Below are 21,402 nucleotides of genomic sequence, written 5' to 3'. Positions count from 1 at the left end.
TGCTCAAGGGCACATCGACAGATTTTTCACCTAGTGGGCTCGGGGATTAGAACCAGCGACCTTTCGGTTACTGGCACAACGCTCTTAACCACTAAGCTACCTGCCGCCCAGACTAGTCATCCATGCATACCATCCAGACCGACTCCCTGCTTCTTTGAGACATGGTTGCTTGGTAACAAGCGCGTCAGCAGCCTTGCCCATTTCTCCACCACTCGGATAGGCCTTGAAGCTGTGTACTGCTTTAGCTATGTCCTCAAGAACATCATGCTTCTGGGTTCTTGTTATTTTAAGAGTCTTTCCAGTTTTCTCATAGTCAGTATTTCCCTCTCTAAGCATGTGCTCAATATCATAAGAAAAAGATGGCACCGGAAAACCATCAGGCCACTTCTCTAGGCGCTCTGGAGACTCTCTGGCATGGGGCAGTATCTCTGTCTCCAGTTCCGGTTGAGCTGGCATCACTTTCTGATCTGATTACCTTCAGGACAGCTTTCTCAGGAAGCTCCTCAATGTCCACTAGACAGCTCAATTGGCCATTGAAGTCAGGGTCTTCGTATTGAAGGGTGAAGTCATAGTCCAAATTCAATTTGTTTTGCATGATGATCTTCAGGTCATCCACCGACTGTGGACGGGAGGAGAGGGTCATCTTCCCCACCATATCTGTTGCTATATGGACACGAAAGTAAGGTCTGGAGTGTAGATTCTGCCTTCTGAGGGAGGAAAATTATAGATAAACTGAATTTTATGATCAATTTTTCACAGCATATTCCTTTATTTAACAATTCCTTTCCACGTAGCAGGACTCAAATGTTCTACAGAGAAAGGAAACATTATTATTCATAAAGGAAGATCTGTTCAATTCTGCAGAGCTGAGGGAGTCCTCCATCCATTCCCACTGATACATAAATGCCATTGACATAAATCAGTGCTATCAAGTGCCTTAGTAAACAGTGTTGCTTTCTGTCTCTTGTTCAATGTAGTCCAGTTGTGTTGTGACAAAGTAGGGGGGGGTATCCCTATTTGGGATAGGAATGGAAGACCCAGAGTTACCTCTGCTGCAGAGGATAAGTTCATTAGAGTTCCCAGCCTCAGAAATTACAGCTCAAATAAATGCTTCAGAGTTCAAGTAACAGACACATCTCAACATCAACTGTTCAGAGGAGACAGTGTGAATCAGGTCTTCATGGTCGAATTGCTGCAAAGAAACCACTACTAAAAGGACACCAATAAGAAGAGACTTGCTTGAGCCAAGAAACACAAGCAATAGACACCACGAGCCACCAGAACAGCTTCAATGCGCCTTGTCATAGATTCTACAAGTGTCTGGAACTCTACTGGAGGGATGCAACACCCTTCTTCCATGAGAAATTCCATCATTTGGTGTTTTGTTAATGGTGGTGGAAAACGCTGTCTCAAGTGTTGATCCAGAATCTCCCATAAGTGTTCAATTGGGTTGAGATGTGGTGGCATGTGGTTAACGTAGTTTTCATGCTCATCAAACCATCCCCCTGTGGATGGGGACATTGTCATCCTGGAAGAGACCACTCCCATCAGGATATAAATTATTCACCATAGGTTGAAGGTGATCACTCAGAATGGCTGTGTATTTATTGGTGTCTAAGGGGTTGAGTGGACCTAAACCATGCCAGGAAAATGCACCCCACACTATAACAGAGCCACCAGAACAATAATTTACTCAATTGTTTCCATTATTTTGGCAGTTACCTGTATTTCTTTCTCTTGCAGGTTCCCTTGCAGTCACCAGGGCGCTGGAGCTGAAGGAGATCACTGTAGATGAAGGAGAAGCTCGACAGGGTTCCCAGTCCCACACCGGTCAGGAGCCAGCTATGTTTGATTTTCTCTTTTAATAGGGATGTAGGCTTTGCAAATGCAATTAAGGCCAGTCACCACTGGCTGAAAGGACTGTTGTGGAAATTCTATCAGATGAGAGGGACTTTGTTATTTCTTCAAACAATCAAACTTTAATATCGATTAATTATTGCAATAATGGAGCTGGTCAACGACCACACGTAGGTGATTGTTGAAAGCCCAATGAATCAGAGTTGGGTTACAACCATTTAGAGCAAGAACATCCTCCTGAGTACGTGACAAAGAACAGATGTGTGGAATGGGTCAAAAGGTTAGGGTTTGTATAAAAGAAAGGAGAATCCCCCAGCCAGATAGCAATTGCTGTAAAGACTGTTCCAGTTGTATAGAAACAAGGTTCTTCTTATCAACTATCCATACCAGAGCCATCTCCTCCCTGGTACCTCATAGTACACAAACACCATTCGATGGATGGAATGCAGGCTTTAGGTTTTATCACCTAGCCGTCATAAATCATTTGCCAGCCCAAGCTCCAGAGGCAACTCAGTTCACATAGACACAAAGTGAGAAAGTATTTATCAAACCTTATTCGATGCATAAACAGTATTAAAACATAATCTCGTAATTTTCTACCATAGGACATTTTTGCATCTACTTATCAATTTTGATTTGTTTGTTATTTTGGTCCTTCAACATTTCTAAATGAGGTTATTTGCTGACTTACCCAAGGTTAAACATCTCTTCAATTACCATGGCATACAGTACCTGATTAGCATAGAGCAATATTAAATAAATATTATGTTTTAATGTGTCTTTTAACAGATTCAGGCCAGCCCTCTGACCTGAGGATAGTTCTGGTAGGGAAGACTGGATCAGGGAAGAGTGCAACAGGAAACACCATCCTGGAGAGAGAGGCGTTTAAAGTGGACTCTTCCTTTGGGTCTGTAACTACACAGTGTGAGAAACAGAGTGGAGTGGTGGATGGGAGGAAGATTGACGTCATCGACACCCCGGGGCTCTATGACACAACAATGTCTAAAGCAGAGATGAAAAGTGAAATAGAAAAGGCCATCTATGAGTCAGTCCCAGGACCTCATGCCTTCCTGCTGGTGATCAGACTGGGGGTGAGGTTCACAGAGGAGGAGAGGAACACTGTGAAGTGGATCCAGGAGAACTTTGGAGAAGATGCCTCACTGTACACCATTCTGCTGTTCTCCTGTGAAGATCAGCTGAAGGGGAAAACATTGGATGACACTCTGAAACAGAGCCAGGAGCTACGGAAACTCATCGACGCCTGTGGAGGCAGACATCACACATTCAATAATGATAGGGAGAATCACACTCAGGTCACAGAGCTGCTGGAAAAGATAGAAAAGATGGTGAAATGGAATGAGGGAAAACACTACACCAACGAGATGTACCAAGAGGCTCAGAGACAGATCACAAAGGAGAACAAAGAAAGGGAGAAGAGAAGGGCAGAGGAGGAGAGGATCATAAATGAGTACCATAAAATAAGAAATATAGAAACAGCAAAGATGTGGGTAGGAGCAGGAATAGCTGCTGTAGGATGCACTGTAGGGACTGCACTAGTTGTATCTTTAGGAGCTGTTCCAGCAGGATCATGTCTGATAGCTGCGGGAGCTGTAATTGGTGTAACATCTCTTGGATATTGGGTAAATAATAAGACAAAAGCGAGAATGGAAAGAAATGAAGAAAATAAAACAAAATAGTAAAACTGGACCTTTTCTTGTAAACAAGCTCCAGTTTCACAGAAAGAGACTTCCGCTCTTTCTGGTCTTTTTGGGTTCACTGTAGAGCGCATCTGTGGTCTTAAAGAGGAACAAAACAACAGCTAGAAACCCCCGTCTGACATGAAGGTGAGAGACGTTCTGAAACATTCCCACCAGAGAGAGACCTGTGTTGTTTTTAAGACATAGTTGTTGCTTTGTTGTTTTGATGACATAATTGTTATTGTGTTGTTATGATGACATAGTTGTTATTGTGTTGTTATGATGACATAGTTGTTATTGTGTTGTTATGATGACATAGTTGTTATTGTGTTGTTATGATGACATAGTCGTTATTGTGTTGTTATGATGACATAGTTGTTATTGTGTTGTTATGATGACATAGTTGTTATTGTGTTGTTATGATGACATAGTTGTTGTTATTGTGTTGTTATGATGACAGTTGTAATTGTGTTGTTATGATGACATAGTTGTTATTGTGTTGTTATAATGACATAGTTGTTGTGTTGTTTTGATGACATAGTTGTTGTTTTTTGGGGGGTAGATCAGCTTTAATATTGCAGATAGATTGTAACTTCCATCAATGTAATTGTCTGCATCACTTCCAATCCCCATTTTATGTTTTTTTCTCGCAAATATATATATACAGTGGGGAGATCAAGTATTTGATACACTGCCGATTTTGCAGGTTTTACTACTTACAAAGCATGTAGAGGTCTGTAGTTTATCATAGGTACACTTCAACTGTGATAGATAAAATGTGCAATAAAATGCAAATTAATTACTTAAAAATCATTCAATGTGATTTTTTTAGATTCCGTCTCTCACATTTTAAGTGTACCTATGATAAATTACAGACCTCTACATGCTTTGTAAGTAGGAAAACCTGCAAAATGGGCAGTGTATCAAATACTTGTTCTCCCCACTGTATATATATACATATATACATACATACATACATACATACATACATACATACATACATACATATAATATATATATATATATATATATATATATATATATATATATATATATATATATATACATACACACACATACATATCCTTTAAAAAAATATATTTCCCTTTATTACTTTCCAACCCCACCACCCCTTCCCTAATTGGAGTAAACTAGTGAACAACAATGCTTAGGCCTCTACTTCCAACTTATACATACTATATACATTTGATGGACACAGTCAAATTTTGCAATAATTATATATTTTTTGTTTTTACTCCTGAACTTCTTCCGATTATTTTCATGATGTCCATCTGGTATGCTTCTATATGCCATATTTTTTCTAACTGTGCTCTTTCACAAAAGCTCTCAACCTATAACCTATATACTTATTATGGACACAGTATGCTTTACATGAGTTATATTGTTGTTATTAGTTGTTATTAGTCCCATCCTTCAGCTCCATTCAACACCTCCCATCTATCTCTTAACACCATCCATATTGGATTTCTATTTGCCATATCTTTTTCAACTGTACTGTGATGTTTTACAAAAGTTCTGAACCTTTCTATTCTCATTGTTTCTACAGATTGTATATTGAAAATAAACATTTTTGCTAAAAGTATTATTATATTATTGATCGATTGACTATGACTTTTCAGATCACCCAGTAGTGCTATCTGCAGGGTTAGCTCCAGGTAAATATTGCAATCCTGTAGCCATTCCTGGACCTGTGTCCAAAAACAAGCTACAAATGGACAGTACCAAAACAAATGATCTAATGATTCTGTCTCTTCGCAGCAAAATCTGCAGAGCTGGGAAGATTGTATCCCCCATATAAATAACATTCTATTGGTAGCAAGAATTTTATATAATAATTTAAATTGAAAAATTCTAAGTTTTGAATCCGGCATTGTTTTGCGTATCAGTTCATTTATTTTATTTTATTTTTATTTAACCTTTATTTAACCAGGTAAGCCAGTTGAGAACAAGTTCTCATTTACAACTGCGACCTGGCCAAGATAAAGCAAAGCACTGCGATAAAAACAACAACACAGAGTTACATATGGGGTAAAACAAAACATAAAGTCAAAAATACAACAGAAAATATATATACAGTGTGTGCAAATGTAGCAAGTTATGGAGGTAAGGCAATAAATAGGCTATAGTGCAAAATAACTACAATTAGTATTAAAACTGGAATGATAGATGTGCAAGAGATGATGTGCAAATAGAGATACTGGGGTGCAAATGAGCAAAATAAATAACAATATAGGGATGAGGTATTTGGGTGGGCTAATTTCAGATGGGCTGTGTACAGGTGCAGTGATCGGTAAGGTGCTCTGACAACTGATGCTTAAAGTTAGTGAGGGAGATGAGAGTCTCCAGCTTCAGAGATTTTTGCAATTCGTTCCAGTCATTGGCATCAGAGAACTGGAAGGGAATGGCGTCAAACGAGGTGTTGGCTTTGGGGATGACCAGTGAGATATACCTGCTGGAGCGCATACTCACGGGTGGGTGTTGCTATGGTGACCAATGAGCTAAGATAAGGCAGGGATTTGCCTAGCAGTGATTTATAGATGGCCTGGAGCCAGTGGGTTTGGCGATAAACATGTAGTGAGGACCAGCCGACAAGAGCATACAGGTCACAGTGGTGGGTAGTGTATGGGGCTTTGGAGACAAAACAGATGGCACTGTGATAGACTACATCCAATTTGCTGAGTAGAGTGTTGGAGGCTATTTTGTAAATGACATCGCCGAAGTCAAGGATCGGTAGGATAGTCCGTTTACGAGGTCATGTTTGGCAGCATGAGTGAAGGAGGCTTTGTTGCGAAATAGGAAGCCGATTCTAGATTTAACTTTTGGATTGGAGATTCTTAATGTGAGTCTGGAAGGAGAGTTTACAGTCTAACCAGACACCTAGGTATTTGTAGTTGTCCACATACTCTAGGTCAGACCCGTCGAGAGTAGTGATTCTAGTCGGGTGGGCGGGTGCCAGCAGCGTTCAATTGAAGAGCATGCATTTAGTTTTACTAGTGTTTAAGAGCAGTTGGAGGCTACTGAAGGATTGTTGTATGGCATTGAAGCTTGTTTGGAGGTTTGTTAACACAGTGTCCAATGAAGGGCCAGATGTATACAAAATGGTGTCGTCTCGTGAGAGGTGGATCTGAGAGTCACCAGCAGCAAGAGCGACATCATTGATATACACAGAGAAAAGAGTCGGCCCAAGAATTGAACCCTGTGGCACCCCCATAGAGACTGCCATAGGTCCAGACAACAGGCCCTCCGATTTGACACATTGAACTCTATCTGAGAAGTAGTTGGTGAACCAGGCGAGGCAGTCATTTGAGAAATCGTCAACTATATGTCGAGAGGTAACGTGCAATTAAATGTATCTTCCACAAACTCACAGTTCCCAGAACTGATCCGAAAGTCAAGGATTTATGGCCCATCTTAATGATCGCCTCGTTTGAGGGCTTCCTTAAATCAGCGACGTCCTAAAAGTATACTTTTTCCTTATTTCCTGGCCTTATTCCTTCATGCTATCCCTGGACACTCCTTTTAATTTTATTCAAGCCAAATATCCGTGTGCCCAGTGTTAACAATTCCTATAGACACTCCCCCCTGTTTGCGTTGTTCCCAACGCAAACAAATTTAGAAATTTAGAACGGATTCTCATCACACAGCAAATAAGAGCAAGGTGCACACGCAAGTCCTAAAACGGTACATCCCCTCAACGCACACACACACACAAGCACACGAACCGACCAGCGCCCAAAGTGGTGAGAAAGCTCACCTTATCTGCCGGCGTCTTGAGCGGGAGTCACTTCGTAGCTCATGAATGGAACGCTGAAGAGACGCAACACGTCCCAAAAATCCTCGTCGCCATTCTGTGGTGTCAAGACAACGATGCTGATATGCTGTGTAGACAAGAAATCCGCTGACACTGTCCTTGATTATAATGGTTTATTACATCAAAGATTACAGTATCAATTTACAGACTCCTGCAGAAATCCGGAGAACAACTGACCCAATCTCTAATATGTTATTCTCCCGTCCTTTGTTCAAAACATGGTATTTATATCCTATGTAACATAAGATGGGTGGTTTTTGATAGACCAATCCCTGGCCTCCACATATCTCCAAATGTCCTCTATTCCAAGAAGCCTATGTAGTAATGCTTTCCAGATGTTTCAGCAAAGCAGAGTAAAGTTAATCTATCACACCACTTGCAAACGTCAGCAAAATCATAGACTTTCAGATACTACAAGGTATTTACCATCATTGAGGTTCTAGACATTGTCTCCAACTCATGCCCTTACATGGCAGCAAGGCCTTTCTCGTTGATACGTCTTTAATGTGTGGCTCCACATTGTCCCATCATTGCCTTGTTAATCGCAGTATAGACTCACACAGACAGTGTTTCCAATCAAAAACCCTTCATTCTTCAGAAGTTGTAAATGTTTTCCTTTCATTGTCATTGATGTTTGACAAAAACCATGTCCAGTGGATGTTCTTTTTGACCACACAAATGTTTTAGCTGTTCTGCTCTTCAGTAGAACTCAATAGAAACAGAAGTGTCTCTATCTGTACTGCTGCTGTCAGTCAGCTGTAGACAATGTGGAGTGCTTGATGAGATAAGCAAGAGTTAGTTATCCTGGGATAGGATAAAGTAATCCTTCTACCCCCCCCCCCACAGCGGAGTCACTCACCACCTTCCGGAGACATTTGAAACCCCACCTCTTTAAGGAATACCTGGGATAGGATAAAGTAATCCTTCTACCCCACCCCCCCAAAAAAAAAATTGTAAAGTGGTTATCCCACTGGCTATAGGGTGAATGCATCCATTTGTGAGTCGCTCTGGACAAGAGCGTCTGCTAAATGACGTAAATGTGCCCTTGAGCAAGGCACTTAACCCTAATTGCTCCTGTAAGTCGCTCTGGATAAGAGCGTCTGCTAAATGACTAAAATGTAAATGTAAATGTAAGTTGAGATTTGATATCCACTCCAAATAAAGTTGTAACAAGCTATGTTCTGAAATAAACTGAACAAAAAAGAAACGTCCCTTTTTCAGGACCATGTCTTTCAAAGATAATTCGTAAAAATCCAAATAACTTCACAGATCTTTATTGTAAAGGTTTTAAGACTGTTTCCCACACTTGTGGATATGGACATATGTGCAATGGACATTAGACCGGTGGAAATCTGTCCTTTGGTCATACAAGCATGTACCTTGTTAAAAGTTAATTTGTGGAATTGCTTTCCTTCTTAATGTGTTTGAGCCAACCAGTTGTGTTGTGACAAGGTAGGGGGGGCATACAGAAGATAGCCCTATTTGGTTAAAGACCAAGTCCATATTATGGAAAGAACAGCTCAAATAAGCAAAGAGAAAAAACAGTCAATCATTACTTTTAAGACATGGTCAGTCAATACGGACAATTTCAAGAACTTTGAAAGCTTCTTCAAGTGCAGTCGCAAAAACCATCAAGCGCTATGATGAAACTGGCTCTCATGGGGACCGCCACAGGAATGGAAGACCCAGAGTTACCTCTGCTGCAGAGGAGAAGTTCATTGGAGTTCCCAGCCTCAGAAATTACAGCCCAAATAATGGCAGAATTTCTGCAAAGAAACCACTACTAAAGGACAGCAATAAGAAGAAGAGACTTGCTTGGGCCAAGAAACACAAGCAATGGACATTAGACCGGTGGAAATTGTCCTTTGGTTGCAGTCCAAATTTGAGATTTTGTGTTCCAACTGCAGTGTCTTTATGAGACGCGGTGTAGGTGAACGTATGATCTCCTCATGTGTATTTCCCGCCGTAAAGCATGGAGGAGGTGGTGTTATGTGTGGGGGTGCTTTGCTGGTGACACGGTCTGTGATTTATTTAGAATTCAAGGCACACTTAACCAACATGGCTACCACAGCATTCTGCAGCGATACGCCATCCCATCTGGTTTGGGCTTAGTGGGATTATCATTTGTTTTTCAACAGGACAATGACCCAAAACACACCTCCAGGCTGTGTAAGGGCTATTTGACCAAGAAGGAGAGTGATGGAGTGCTGCATCAGATGACCTGGCCTCCACAATCCCCCGACCTCAACCAAATTGAGATGGTTTGGGATGAGTCGGACCGCAGAGTGAAGGGAAAGCAGCCAACAAGTGCTCAGCATACAGTGGGGAAAAAAAGTATTTAGTCAGCCACCAATTGTGCAAGTTCTCCCACTTAAAAAGATGAGAGAGGCCTGTAATTTTCATCATAGGTACACGTCAACTATGACAGACAAATTGAGATTTTTTTTCTCCATAAAATCACATTGTAGGATTTTCTATGAATTTATTTGCAAATTATGGTGGAAAATAAGTATTTGGTTACCTACAAACAAGCAAGATTTATGGCTCTCACAGACCTGTAACTTCTTTTTTTAAGAGGCTCCTCTGTCCTCCACTCGTTACCTGTATTAATGGCACCTGTTTGAACTTGTTATCAGTATAAAAGACACCTATCCACAACCTCAAACAGTCACACTCCAAACTCCACTATGGCCAAGACCAAAGAGCTGTCAAAGGACACCAGAAACAAAATTGTAGACCTGCACCAGGCTGGGAAGACTGAATCTGCAATAGGTAAGCAGCTTGGTTTGAAGAAATCAACTGTGGGAGCAATTATTAGGAAATGGAAGACATACAAGACCACTGATAATCTCCCTTGATCTGGGGCTCCACGCAAGATCTCACCCCGTGGGGTCAAAATGATCACAAGAACGGTGAGCAAAAATCCCAGAACCACACGGGGGGACCTAGTGAATGACCTGCAGAGAGCTGGGACCAAAGTAACAAAGCCTACCATCAGTAACACACTACGCCGCCAGGGACTCAAATCCTGCAGTGCCAGACGTGTCCCCCTGCTTAAGCCAGTACATGTCCAGGCCCGTCTGAAGTTTGCTAGAGTGCATTTGGATGATCCAGAAGAGGATTGGGAGAATGTCATATGGTCAGATGAAACCAAAAATAGAACTTTTTGGTAAAAACTCAACTCGATCGTGTTTGGAGGACAAAGAATGCTGAGTTGCATCCAAAGAACATCATACCTACTGTGAAGCATGGGGGTGGAAACATCATGCTTTGGGGCTGTTTTTCTGCAAAGGGACCAGGACGACTGATCCGTGTAAAGGAAAGAATGAATGGGGCCATGTATCGTGAGATTTTGAGTGAAAACCTCCTTCCATCAGCAAGGGCATTGAAGATTAAACGTGGCTGGGTCTTTCAGCATGACAATGATCCCAAACACACCGCCCGAGCAACGAAGGAGTGGCTTCGTAAGAAGCATTTCAAGGTCCTGGAGTGGCCTAGCCAGTCTCCAGATCTCAACCCCATAGAAAATCTTTGGAGGGAGTTGAAAGTCCGTGTTGCCCTGCGACAGCCCCAAAACATCACTGCTCTAGAGGAGATCTGCATGGAGGAATGGGCCAAAATACCAGCAGCAGTGTGTGAAAACCTTGTGAAGACTTACAGAAAACGTTTGACCTGTGTCATTGCCAACAAAGGGTATATAACAAAGTATTGAGAAACTTTTGTTATTGACCAAATATTTATTTTCCACCATAATTTGCACTCCTTCAAGACTGTTGGAAAAGCATTCCAGGTGAAGCTGGTTGAGAGAATGCCAAGAGTGTGCAAAGCTGTCATCAAGCCAAAAGGTGGCTACTTGAAGAATCTCAAATATAAAATGTATTTTGATTTGTTTAACAGCTTTTTGGTTTCTAAATGATTCCATATGTGTAATTTCATAGTTTTGATGTCTTTTATTATTCTACAATATAGAAAATAGTAAAAATAAAGAAAAACCCTTGAATGAGTAGGTGTTCTAAAACTTTTGATCGGTAGTGTATGTGGTTAGAAGAATGATGGTGCACTGAGGTAATATGCCATCACGTGTTGGTGCCTGGCCGACAGAGTTTTCAGGACATTCTTGAAGTTCTGAGTGTCATGCTCAACCCTTTTGAAAAAGCGGTGTTTACCCTCAAACCTCATGGTCCAAAGGTGTACAAGAGGCCCATAACACTTGATGAGCTCAGGGTAATACTCAACATAATTGTGCTTGGTTAGAAGTCTAAACCCAGGAAAGACCTCTTGCAGAGTCTGTCTATGATCACTGATTCAGCTGTAAATGTTGGTGATAACACAAGCTTGATGACATCTTTCAAATCCATTAACACTACCCACGCTCCATCTCCATCTTGCACATCACTACCAACCAGTAAAGGAAGCAGTCTGAGCAATGTTGCATTTTCATAAACATTCTCACCAATAGTCCTTTGGTTGCAAATATCTTTGGGATTGGATGTGCTCGGTTTACTTTGTCTGCGTACTGATATGGGATGGAAGCCATTTTCTGGTTTAAATACTCAAGAGTGAAGTACTTCAGACATGTCTCATCTCACTGATGCAAAGGACCAACTCAACAGGCACAATACCTTTGAGCAGATCATGCAGTATATCAGGAGGGAAACCAGTAACTGCATGAAAATATTGCAAGGTCTGGCTCAAAACACAGTCACACTTCAAGCCATACTGACTCTGACCATTCCCATTCACAACATCTTGCACGTTAAGGTCATGGCTGGCTCTTGTTCTCCTACTAAATTCTGCCTCACCAACGTCATGGGTTTAAAATTGGTCTCGGGTGGCTGTACAGAATCAACACACAAAGTCAGCACTAAACGATTCCAAAAAGCCTGCTAAGTTGAGTTCAGGAAACATACTGCACTGGCATGACTAGAGGGTAGTTATTTTCAACAAAGGTTTTCCTGCGCTTAGAAGTTGACATCTCGGCACCTTTAGCAGTGACACTGGCAAAAACACTGCTGTCCATGACTGCCTCGACTACTTGGTCAAGGGCAGAATCACTAATGGTGTGTTCATTTTTCAGTAATCCATATTTTATTGCTTCCTTGACCAGAGGTTGAGAGAGAGAAAATATCTGCCCCAAGTGCACAACTATTTCCTGTGTTGCGTAGTCAGAAACATGGAGAACACTTTGCATTTTAAAAATATAATATATTTTTTTAACTGAGCTCTCAACTCGGTTGTGTCAAACTGACACTCAGGGAGGTCAAAAGTGTCTGCAATCTGAGTGGGACACTCTTCATCAGGGTCAACTGAGCTAGTGACTGGGAGACTATCACTTTCCACACATACAACATCTTCACAGAAGTTAGAACTAACAGCAACTGCATGTTTCCTGCTCTTGTGGGCTTTAAATGAGGAGTGTATTTTAGTGCGATTATCACAATTCTTAAATGGGCATGTTACCGTCTCATGGCTTTTTAAATGTCCCCTTAAGTGACGTAAGTGTGTTACCTCTGAGAAGGTTTGAATCTAGATCTCTCGCTGTCACGTGATGGAATCGAGATCCATACATTTTGAGTGCATTGATGGATTGAAATGCGCACAGGCAATCATGATAAAGACATGGCAGCGGGCTTATTCTTGGGTAAAAGCTGTGCTTCAAACGGTAAGTAATTTAGCTCTGGTATCAAAGGAGGCAGCACACAAATTACATTTCCACTCCATCGAATGAAAAATCTGAAAGTCAAATTAAAATGGTGTTCATTCCTTAAGTCACTTAGATGTATCTAAATAGAATATGGTTTAGGCTACTTGCTATATCTTATGGCATCACAGGACAGATATTCCTGGATACTGAAATGTTACAGCCTTCCATTGAGACATACTTTTAAGTACGGCATTAAGGACTGCTGCTCACCATTCTGAGCTTAAGGGAGGAAGAAACAATGTGGTCGATGCAACTAAATCAGAAAATAGAGCACTCGATGGACTTAATCAACAGGACTTCGCTTGATGGCCAATGTTAGCTAGCCCACATGCTATGTATCAATGCTTTGCAATCATCTATTTAGCAAGCACGATGTAAGTTACGTTAGTTTAGTAAACTAGCTAGTGGGGTTACCAAGTCAAATCGCACAGATTTAACAGAATACTTTTTACACAGCAAGGAATTAAAACTTCAAATATACTGATAATTTATAACTCCCCAGATCAGTGCACTCAATAAACATATGACCACCACGCTGCAGCAGGAGATGATGGTTCTGTTAACAACATGGCACCAACTAGATGCTGCTGCACCCTTGGCATAACGTTAAAACCATGCCGTCGCCGTACTGTACACGTGGTCAAAGCATGCACTTGTCAAGCAGCGCGTTAACATAACCTAGACTAACGTTAGCTAAAATGAATTGCACGATCTCCATAGAACTCACTAATAACTAAAACTCAAATCAACATGCAAACGTTAACTGTCCAATGCTAATATATGCTCACCGGTTTGCTAATATTCCACTTCGGTTTGATGTTGCCAATACTGGAGCTAAGAAACGGGACTAACGTTATTTAGTTCCAGCCACACACTAAAACCTGATAGAATTAAGTAGTTGTCAAAACAGTCAATTAGCTCGTCGCAAGACATTTGTTCTTCTTACTACGAAATTCCCTCGCTTTAATCGAGCAGCCATCTTTTTCAATACATTTTGAGACGCACCGCAGCGCAGAACGTTGTTGACGCACATGACGTCGGGCGTCGTCGGTCTGTACAATTAAAATATATGAGTACAGTTACAGTATTCAGATAAAATAGTTGAGTTCAGGAAAGGGAAATGCTACATGCACGTTAGGGTAACCCAATACTTTAGAGTCAGGACAACGACTTTACACGTAATAAGTTTACATCACTCAGTTTTTTTACTGCATGACACTGTTAGGGTTTACAGTGTAGTTACATTTGAAAATGCAGTTTCATTTGTTATTTCATTTTTTACCTCCCCCCCAGAAGGAGATGTCTATGTGTACAACACATTTAATTTCACCCATAGATGTGGCCTAGCTTCTGATTCTGGCAAGCAGCCAAGATTAAACAGCGACACCCAATCAGAATTCAGACTCTGCCTGTCCTGAGTAGAATACTGTTTGCCTAGCAACACTCATTGGCTTGAAATGACTAGTTGCTGGGAAAATGAAACTTAACAGAATGTAAGGTGCAGCACATTGGGCGCTTTAGTATTGCATGAGTTTTAGACCATTCCATTGGTCCTTAAGGTACATCTCCACCCACCTGGGGCACCTGGCTATGCAAAACCAGCAGGCCCACTGCTTCAGCTCTCTCAGTGACAACAGGGAACAACAATTAACAGATCTGTGCAACCACACTAAAAGTGAGTATACAACTTAACTTCCTTACTAATAAAATGTTGCACAACAATCTATTCTACAATATTTGAATAACTGTAGCACAATATTAAGTAGACATTTTATTAATACCAGGTCTGTTAACATTTACGCATAAATAATCATATGTTTACATCACTTATCATCAAAATGTCAAAACAATAAAATCATATAGCTGTTAACAATCACATTATGCTATACAGTATGTTTTGTATGTATACACTTTTTAATATTGTAGAACAGTGAAAGGAGAAACATGGTTAGACTTTTACCTGAAACATTTACCTTGTTTAGTGTAGTATACTGTATCTTGTTCAAGGGGGCCGATCTTGGGTCAACAACCATCTTATAGCAGGTTGTTGCTGTGAGGGACACACCTGCAGGTTTCTGTCAGTACTGACTAAGGTCGCGTTCCACTGCATAGACGTTGCATGCATCAACCAATGGTTTGACTGACAGATTGCTAAAACACATGATGTGGTTAGCTGATATGTAAAATACCTCCTCAGGCGTTGTAAGATCTGGCGTCAGCAACGTCTGAGCAGAGTAACGCACCCTTTGTGTTCCGACACCTCCCGATTTACACATTAAGCACTGGTTTCAGTTATACTGATTCCACTGAATTATAGTTTGAACTTTTCCTGTCTGTCTACACAGTAGCTGTGATGTTAATGGGAACACGACGTCTAACTGGTCTATCTGGTCTTGACACGTAGCAGCCAGGCAACGGTAGAATAATAGCCATGTTTAGATCGTCATTTGATATGCATATGAGTACATTATGTTCACCTGATGTAGGCTACGTTGTTAGGGAATCTAGTAGGGGTGTAACGATTCGTTTTAACAACGATTCGATTTGTATCACGATTCGTGGTTGTCGATACGATTCAAGGACGATATTGGTTCATTTAGAACGATACGATCCGAAACAATTCAGTGACTTGAAATCGATTCAGTAACCTTTTAGCCAAAAATTCAACTAGTGTGACTGAAATAAATACCTGGATACTGGACAGTGCAGGTGAAGTTTCCTAGATTCCTGTTTCTTGTAAGGACCGCAATGGTGGCTTGATAATTTCTCGCTCGTCGGCTTCTCCTCTGTCGTCCGCCATGCTATGTTTTGTTGTCTTTGCGCCTTTGCGCTGCTGCTGGCGCGGGGCGATGATGTCACGGATAGGCAGACTGAATCGAGTAATGTTTAAAGCCTTTATCATTAAAAGTGCTAAGAAAAAACATCCATATAAAGTCTGACGTGCTTAAATCCAATGGGTTATTTCCTAGTATCGATACAATCGATTTATTACATTTTAAAACGATGTTAGATTGATATATGGTGTCCAAAAGGCCAACTCGCCGAGTACAGATCGATGTAGTTGGATCATAGGAATATAAATCGATACATCGATGTAGTAGATGGATCGTTACACCCCTAGAATCTAGTGTGTTTATCGACAGTTTTACCACATACCATTACTCTTTTTATAGTTTATAGTTTTTATTGTTTAAAAGTCAAATAGCTGAGAAAAATATATAATTTAGTTCATCCTCATCTGTAAACGTTGGAACTTTGCCAAACACTCTGGGATGAGTCACCGAAGAAATGTGAACTTTGAATTTTGTAATGAGGTCATCATCTGTTTCCATGTTTTTGATTGGCTGCAGTAGTAGTAATGGCTCAAGGAAGAGGAAGGATTCTGAAGATTCTGTTCCTGTTGATACTCTGTCTGCAAGACTTCACTGGTCAATGCCAAGGTACACACACACACACACACACACACACACTACACACTCACACACACACTACACACTTGTTTGTTTGTATCCCATTAGCTTTTGCAGAGGCAGCAGATATTCTTCCTGGGGTCAACAAAAAACACAAAACATGACAAATAACACAACACTGATAGACAAGGACAGTCACACAAATAAACACATAAATATATAATAATAATAATAATAATAATACAATACAATCAAACAAAATATAAGTGTGTTTGTCCCTTCATAGTTCCCGCCATACCATTTATTTTTTTTTCATTTTGAACTTGTCCAGAGCGACTTACAGTTAGAGAGTACATTTTTTAAATATATTTTTTTCTTCTTCTCATACTGGCCCCCCGTGGGAATCGAACCCACAACCCTGGCATTGCAAGCGCCATGCTCTACCAACTGAGCTACATAGGGCTATATAATAATAATAATAATAATAATAATAATAATAGTAATAATAATACGACGATACAATAAAAAAAAATATGAGTGTGTTTGTGTGTGTGTCCCTTCACAGTTCCCGCCATTCCATGAGAAGTTGTTTAATCTTTTTTTTTTGGGGGAACTTGGGGACTGTGAAGAGACCCCTGGTGGCATGTCCTGTGGGGTGTATATGGGTGTATGAGCTGAATGTTATTTGATTATTTGACTAGAAGAAAAGCAGTTAATGTCTCGTCAACTCTCAACCAGGAAAGACACAGACACACATACAGACACACACACACATACATACATATATGCATGGAAATACACAGAGTTTTCAGTAGCCTTTTATCAAAACACCCACTATCAAATCAAGCATTTCTTGTCTGTTTCCACAGTTTCAGGCCAGCCCTCTGACCTCAGGATAGTTCTGGTGGGAAAGACTGGATCAGGGAAGAGTGCAACAGGAAACACCATCCTGGGGAGAGTAGTGTTTAAAGTGGAGGCTTCTCCAGTGTCTGTGACTGCACAGAGTGAGAAACAGAGTGGAGTGGTGGATGGGAGGAAGATTGATGTCATCGACACCCCGGGACTCTATGACACAACAATGTCTAAAGAAGAGATGACAAGTGAAATAGTCAGGTGTATAGAAATGTCAGTCCCAGGACCTCACGCCTTCCTGCTGGTGATCAGACTGGGGAGGTTCACAGAGGAGGAGCAGAACACTGTGAAGTGGATCCAGGAGAACTTTGGAGAAGAAGCTTCAATGTACACCATCTTGCTGTTCACACATGGAGATCAACTGAAGGGCAAATCAGTGGAGGAGTTTTTGGCTGAGAGCAAAGAGCTACAGAAACTCATCAATATCTGTGGGGGCAGATATCACTCCCTAAATAATGACAAGAGAAGAGACAACACTCAGGTCCCAGAGCTGCTGAAGAAGATAGAGGAGATGGTGAAGAGGAATGGAGGACAACACTACACCAACGAGATGTACCAGGAGGCCCAGAGGAAGATCAACGAGGAAAAGGAGAGGAGGAGACAGAAAGAGGAGAAGATAAAGAGAGAGAGGAGACAGGAAGAGGAAGAAAGCAGAAGAAGAGAAGAGAAATTGACTGAATGCAAGTGGTCAGCGCTTGCCAGTACGGCTGCATTGGGGTTGGGAGCCTTGTACGGCTCTCCGTTGTCGTTAGCAGCAGGGGCTGCAGCAGGGGTTGCAGCAGCCGCTTGGAAAGGTTATGAATGCATGGGCATCTATTTCGAATCAGGTTCCACCTCAAAAGAGAAGAAGGAATAAGATTTCCACATCCACCATCTCAGATTGTTTTGAAATGAAGATTAATTATTTTGTTATATAATATAAATATAATTTGATCTCTGAGAAATTTTGCTAATTTATTGCGCCCAAATTGTCCCTTTTAATTAATAGGATTCATATACTATTCAATAAATATAGTACCCAACATCTGATCTGGATCACATTTTTTCCCAACAATGATTAAGAAAAAATAATTTTCAAAAGCCTCAGATCAGATGTTGGGTATTATGCCTTGCTATGTGGAGGGCGGTCATTTGCATCCCCCCAATGGTCCAAATGTGGAAGCCGTACCCTTGCCGATATGGTCAGTAATGGTTTGAGGACATTCAGAGATTTGAAAGATACATACACATTACCAGGCAACCCTTTTTTTTTATATTTACAATTTAGGTTAGCTATGTTGGCCTATGAAGTCCCTTGGGAAACCCAACTACCAAACTATCCAATGATGGGATTTATAAATCAATTATATGGGCTCCTGAAAGGACTGATCTCTATAATATACATGCTATACATGCTAACTTCTGGAAAGTGGTAAAACATTTTAAACAACTCCACCCCCTTGTTGTCCCAGCAGGTTTTGACAGCCTCTGGTCCCATACTAGAGAACATTTTAATTTGTGGTACTTTTAAAAACCATTTTGCTTTAGCTGCCCAAATATTTGAAAGGATAATCTCTGAAAATGCATATCATTCTACTGGAGAGAGTCCTCTAGTCACCTCACCTTGTAGATAATGATGCACTAACAGACTCACATACTTTATTTTCATTCCAACCATTTGATGTCTATGATGTACTAAGTACTTTGCTAAAGATTGTAAAAAAGTAAAACAAATCCATAGAGGCTGATTCACATAATCCCTTCTTACTTTCTGCACCACTTATCACAGAACCATTGATATATTTTAACTTTACAATTGTTTATCCCTAAGGTCTGGAAAGCGACACATAAAGGAGGAGATCCTTCTGACTTAGATAACTACCATCCAATTTGCAAATGATCTTGCCTTTCCAAAGTTTAGAATCCCTGGCCAACTGTCAGCTAAGAACTTTTTAAACTTCTCACTCTATTCTTAATGTGCACCGATCCGGTTTTAGACCTGGACATAACACAGTTTCAGCTGCTATGCTTGTTTTACATGTGTTCAATTGCTTAGATCAGAATAATTATTGTGCTGCCTTTCCAAGGCCTTGGACACTATTGACCATCACACTCATTCAAAGGTTGACTGAAATAGGCTTGAATCAGGCTTCTTGAACGTGGTTTGAGAATTATCTGTCAGACAGGACTCAATGTGTTATTTCTGATGGTGTCAAGTCTAGTTTCTTGGTACTGGGACCTGTTCTCTTTACTATTAATATATATAATATTGGTCTATCTGTTAAAACTTGTAATAGTTATCTGTATGCAGACATCACTGTTATGTATGTCATTGCTCCTACTGTTGACCAGGCGTTGTTAGAGTTGCAATCTGACTTTGTTACCTTACAGAAAGCCCTGGTTGGTTTAAAACTTTGACTTAATGTGGGCAAGAATAAATACATGTTGTTCTCTAATTCTCTCAAAAATGTTTTAGATGAACTACATATTTATTCATTGGATGGTTCTCCCATCGATCAGGTTCCCGCCTATAAATAGCTGGACATTTGAATTGGCAAAGACTTAATGTTTATAAAACATATGAATGAGTTCCTTAAAAAGCTAAGATTTAAAGTGGGCTTATTTTTTAAGAATAGATATTGCCTCTCCCTAAATAGCAGGAAGCAGATTGTACAGTCAACTTTCCTGACAGTTCTTGACTATGGTGACACCATTTACCAGATTGCAGCAGCTACTCCTCTTTGTCACGTCTCCTCCCGTTGCTCCCCTCTGGTGCTCTGATTCGCCGGTCTACTGAGCCACCGGTCTGAGCGCACCACCTCGGCAACACCGGAATGGAAACCCAACGCACCCTAATCACCTCCAGCGCACCTGCACCTCATCATCTCATCACCACCCCTATTTAGCCCTGGACTGTTCTGGATGATGTTGTGTGTGATTGTTTATCTTCGTGTCGTTTACGCTATCTTTGTTATTTTCTCTTTGTCGTTGTTTAGTAAACCTTGACCTTGTTAATTCCTGCGTCTGCGTCCTGCCTCTTAGTATACTCAGTACTCATCACACTCTTAAACCTTTGGATGCTGTCTACCATAGCGCCCTTCGCTTTATCACAGGTGACAGTTTTAATACTCACCACTGCATCCTGTATTAAAAGGTCGGCTGGTCCACATTAAAGTCCCGTAGGTCACTTCATTACTCCCTTTTTGTTTACAAAGCTCTACTACACAAGCTTCCAACTTACCTAACTTCGTTGCTAACGTATGAAAGAATGAGCTATCAAAGCCTCTCGTAAGATTAGTTAGCTCCTGAGGTTCCTCTGGTCTCGACCAATTTAGGTAAATCCTCATTTAGTTTTAGTGCCCCCCATTGTTGGAATAACCAAAACAATTCCTTGCATCTTGATTCCCTGGTGCCTCTAGGGCAGGTTAGGACTCTGATGTTGAATGAATTCATTGAGGATTGCAGTTGTTTTTTTTGTTTTTCGATCTTGTCTTATCGCTGTAACTCCCCAACGGGCTCGGGAGGCGAAGGTCGAGTAATGCGTCCTCCGAAACATGACCCGACAAACCGTGTTTCTTAACACCCGCCGCTTAACCCGGAAGCCAGCCGCACCAACGTGTCGGAGGAAACACCGTTCAACTGATGACCAAGGTCAGCCTGCAGGCGCACGGCCCGCCACAAGGAGTTAATAGAGCGCGATGAGCCAAGTAAAGCCCCCCCCGGCTAAACCCTCCCCGAACTTGGACAACGCTGGGCCAATTGTGCGCCGCCCTATGGGACTCCCGATCATGGCCGGTTGAGATACAGTCCGGGATTGAACCCGGGTCTGTAGTGACGCCTCTAGCACTGCGATAAAATGCCTTAGATTGCAGTTGTTTTGATTGATTGTAGTTTTATTTGTTGAGATTGTTTTTATTCTTCTTGTATTATTCGTTTTTCTTCCTGTTTGGGAGAACATTTTGTATTCAAGGCACCATCGGAAATGAGACCCTGGTCTCAATTGGGCTACCC

At 41.1% G+C, this 21,402-nt stretch overlaps 2 protein-coding genes across 2 annotated transcripts; both read left to right on the top strand.

Moving 5' to 3' along the window:
- The first annotated feature begins 1,388 nt into the window (after positions 1-1,388).
- Positions 1,389-3,699, top strand: LOC123484182 (GTPase IMAP family member 4-like). The gene is made up of 4 exons (XM_045214221.1): positions 1,389-1,413; positions 1,744-1,830; positions 2,647-3,365; positions 3,640-3,699. Exons 1-4 carry the CDS (start codon positions 1,389-1,391, stop codon positions 3,697-3,699), a joined length of 891 nt encoding a protein of 296 aa, XP_045070156.1.
- An 11,030-nt stretch (positions 3,700-14,729) lies between these two features.
- LOC121553867 (GTPase IMAP family member 7-like) lies at positions 14,730-18,470 on the top strand. Its single transcript, XM_045214213.1, has 3 exons — positions 14,730-14,765; positions 16,441-16,530; positions 17,370-18,470. The coding sequence occupies exons 2-3, from the start codon at positions 16,449-16,451 to the stop codon at positions 18,266-18,268; spliced, it is 981 nt and encodes a 326-aa protein (XP_045070148.1). The 5' UTR covers positions 14,730-14,765; positions 16,441-16,448; the 3' UTR covers positions 18,269-18,470.
- Positions 18,471-21,402: the final 2,932 nt, after the last annotated feature.

This window comes from Coregonus clupeaformis, unplaced genomic scaffold (genome assembly GCF_020615455.1).
Source record: "Coregonus clupeaformis isolate EN_2021a unplaced genomic scaffold, ASM2061545v1 scaf0217, whole genome shotgun sequence".
In the NCBI taxonomy this organism is placed as follows: Eukaryota; Metazoa; Chordata; class Actinopteri; order Salmoniformes; family Salmonidae; genus Coregonus; species Coregonus clupeaformis.
This window is presented reverse-complemented; position numbering and strand designations above follow the sequence as displayed.